Raw genomic sequence first — 2,702 nt, forward strand, 5'->3', positions numbered from 1 at the left:
ATATTATGAAACTATCAGATGAAAACATAACGAAAGATGTCAGTTTCAAAAACATAACTATATGTCGTGTTCCCCTTTAATGATGCAAACACCCAGAGGAGACACAGAAAACTTAACAGGAAATATTCTTTTCTAATTTCCAAAACGCTGTAGCTTACCGTATTATATTAGGTTCCACTTCTATGATAAAACACCCGTATGCAATGAAAACTTTACGAGAGAACTATCAAATTGCTGAATTTATCAAATTGTTAAATTTTTCGTATAAAAACCAAATCACGTATAAAGGGAGATATCATGTTCAAATTACTAAAAGTCATCATATATATCAGGTTCCACTATCATAAACGCCGGGAAGTTATAACCAGAAAGATATTATCCAACTACTAAAGCAGATAATTAGAACAAAATATCCCTCCACAAAACTGATTTTCAAAATTAACCAAGAAAGAAAATTAATTCAGCAAAAACATCAAGACATTTCTTAGTATTTGCTCTTAGGTTCGGACAGGAGCTCCTGCAACAGGAGGACGAGGTGCTTGACCAGGCTGACCAGGCCTTGGTGCATCATCCTGGCAAAGTACAAACAAACTCATCAAAAACAATCCAACAAGAGCATGTCCACATTAATTCATGATCCAAAATAAATATTAATCAGCCATGAACAATAACTTCACATCCAAATGACCAGTTTTATGCATACAAAATATAGCACATTTTCCAAATGCAACTATATCACTTTGTTCATTCAAAAGAGAGAATATATTTTCTTTTAAACATTATCGAACTCGTTGATATGTATGTATGCATGTCTCCATCAATTTCTCACCAAAATAGATAAAAGCAGATACAGAGATGTATAATGAGTTCTGGATCACAAAGCTCAAATGTAAAAGTAAAAAAAAAAAATCAGTCTGATATGATTAGGTGCAAATGTCAGATGCTTCAAGTATTGTCAAACTAATAAACCAACTGATTTAAGTCCTGAAATATTACTTTCCTAAGTAAGCCCTAAAACGAAGTAATTATATAATCCAGGAGTACTGAATATCCAACATTGTAGTCTTAAATGGATGTATATCATCGAAATGAATGCCTAATCTAAAGGCTTTATTCAAATTTGAATACTAACTATTATTTCTAATACTTCTAGAACTCCTTGATTAGTATTTTCAACTTTAAAGAACAGATTATTGGGAGCGTGATAGCTCAAGAATAAAATTGACTACATACTCCAATATCAATATGACCAAGAGATGCGAAGGGTAACATTCAACTCCATCAAGGTAGTACAAAACAAGTTTTAGAAACATGCGATGTAGTGTTTTAATATGAAAAGTATTCAATCAAAAGACTCAAACTGTACACAAAACCAAGTTGTATTTTCTACTTACAAGTTTATCAAAACTATTCTTAATTCAGGCAAAACAACAGAATGGAAATGGGTAAAACATGCAAAAATAACACTTATATTACCCTGCGTCTGATGAATCGCTGCGGAGGCTCACGCTTCCTCCTGTCAGTGCGGGATCGAACCCTAACAACATGAGAGTGGATAGCACACGAAACACAGTACTGCATCTTCACATACAGTTTGGGAAGTGTGTATTCTACACGTAATAACAATGAAAAGTAAAATAAATCAAAAACTATGAAATTTTCACAAAATATGAAACAATAGAAGGAAAAGAATTTTAGTATTACGCTCATAGACACAAGCCTCCTGCACATCTCTGACTGCAGCCTGCTCAACAATGTTCCTCACGAGAAACCTCTTGATTGCCTTGTCCTATTTTTATTATTTTCATAAAACGAAAAAAGTTAATAATCAAAATAGATGGAATTCGAAATTGGAAATTGGAAATTAGAAAGTGAGAAAAGTGAAATAAAAACCTTAGGGCAACATTTGCCACAGTTGGAGCAACGAATGAATTTGACATGTCCGCGACCGTGCTTGTTGCGACCTCCATTCCTGCGCTTGAACGTCTGTAGGGAAAAAGATCGATGAAAAAATGAAAAAAAGGAAGAAGAAGGGCTTCGATGAAATTGCAGAAAATAAGGAGAAAGAAAAGATCTCTAACCATGGTGGATGGTTCCTGCAAGTTCCTCTCTAGGGTTTCTCAGTGCTGCGGCTGCTAGAGTGAAACAGATGCAGAACGGCCTCTTTTATATGCCAATTTCTAATTAGGTTAAGTTTACTAATTTTAATAAAATTCTTTGATCTTCCAATTTTATATAATAGGGAGACCCTATTTTTTTCTATTTTTGAGTAAAGACTTTGATATTTTTATATTTTAATTTAAAAATATTATATTGAGTAAAACTTCATTAAAATATGGCATTTGTGAAGTAAAATTTTAAAATAGAATAAATAAAAAAGCAACTGCTATATTTATTTTTTTATGAAAATTATTTATTTTAAATTTTAAATTGTATTTATTTGTTTATTTAAGTTTAAAGACGGTGTATTATTTTTAAAAGGATGAGAAATTAAGTACTGATTGTTTTATTTTAGGTTTAATGTCTCAATATGTTCCTATTTCCGTCCAGAATCTCAAATAGGACCCTTTCTTTTTTGGCGTCTCAATTGGGTTCTTATTTTTGTAAAATTGAATCCAATAGAGCCTTTCTGTCAAATTGATCAGAATAGAGCCTTTCTGTCAAATTGATCAGAATAGAGCCTTTCTGTCAAATTGATCAGA

At 32.2% G+C, this 2,702-nt stretch overlaps 1 protein-coding gene across 1 annotated transcript; it reads right to left on the minus strand.

Moving 5' to 3' along the window:
* Positions 1–298: 298 nt before the first annotated feature.
* On the minus strand, positions 299–2,199 carry LOC108337313 (40S ribosomal protein S26-1). The gene is made up of 5 exons (XM_017573808.2): positions 2,082–2,199; positions 1,894–1,986; positions 1,705–1,789; positions 1,477–1,610; positions 299–572 (listed from the first exon to the last, which is right to left on the minus strand). Exons 1-5 carry the CDS (start codon positions 2,082–2,084, stop codon positions 498–500), a joined length of 390 nt encoding a protein of 129 aa, XP_017429297.1. The 5' UTR covers positions 2,085–2,199; the 3' UTR covers positions 299–497.
* Between the last annotated feature and the right edge of the window lie 503 nt (positions 2,200–2,702).

The sequence above is a fragment of the Vigna angularis genome, chromosome 7, assembly GCF_016808095.1.
Source record: "Vigna angularis cultivar LongXiaoDou No.4 chromosome 7, ASM1680809v1, whole genome shotgun sequence".
NCBI lineage: Eukaryota > Viridiplantae > Streptophyta > Magnoliopsida > Fabales > Fabaceae > Vigna > Vigna angularis.

What these genes read in the sequence shown, in the direction of transcription:
- LOC108337313 (XM_017573808.2), bottom strand. An exon ending in GGAGGCTTGTGTCTATGAGC is followed by an intron (nt 1,611 to 1,704) that starts GTAATACTAAAA and finishes TATTACGTGTAG; the next exon opens with AATACACACTTCCCAAACTG. An exon ending in AGCGATTCATCAGACGCAGG is followed by an intron (nt 573 to 1,476) that starts GTAATATAAGTG and finishes GTACTTTGCCAG; the next exon opens with GATGATGCACCAAGGCCTGG.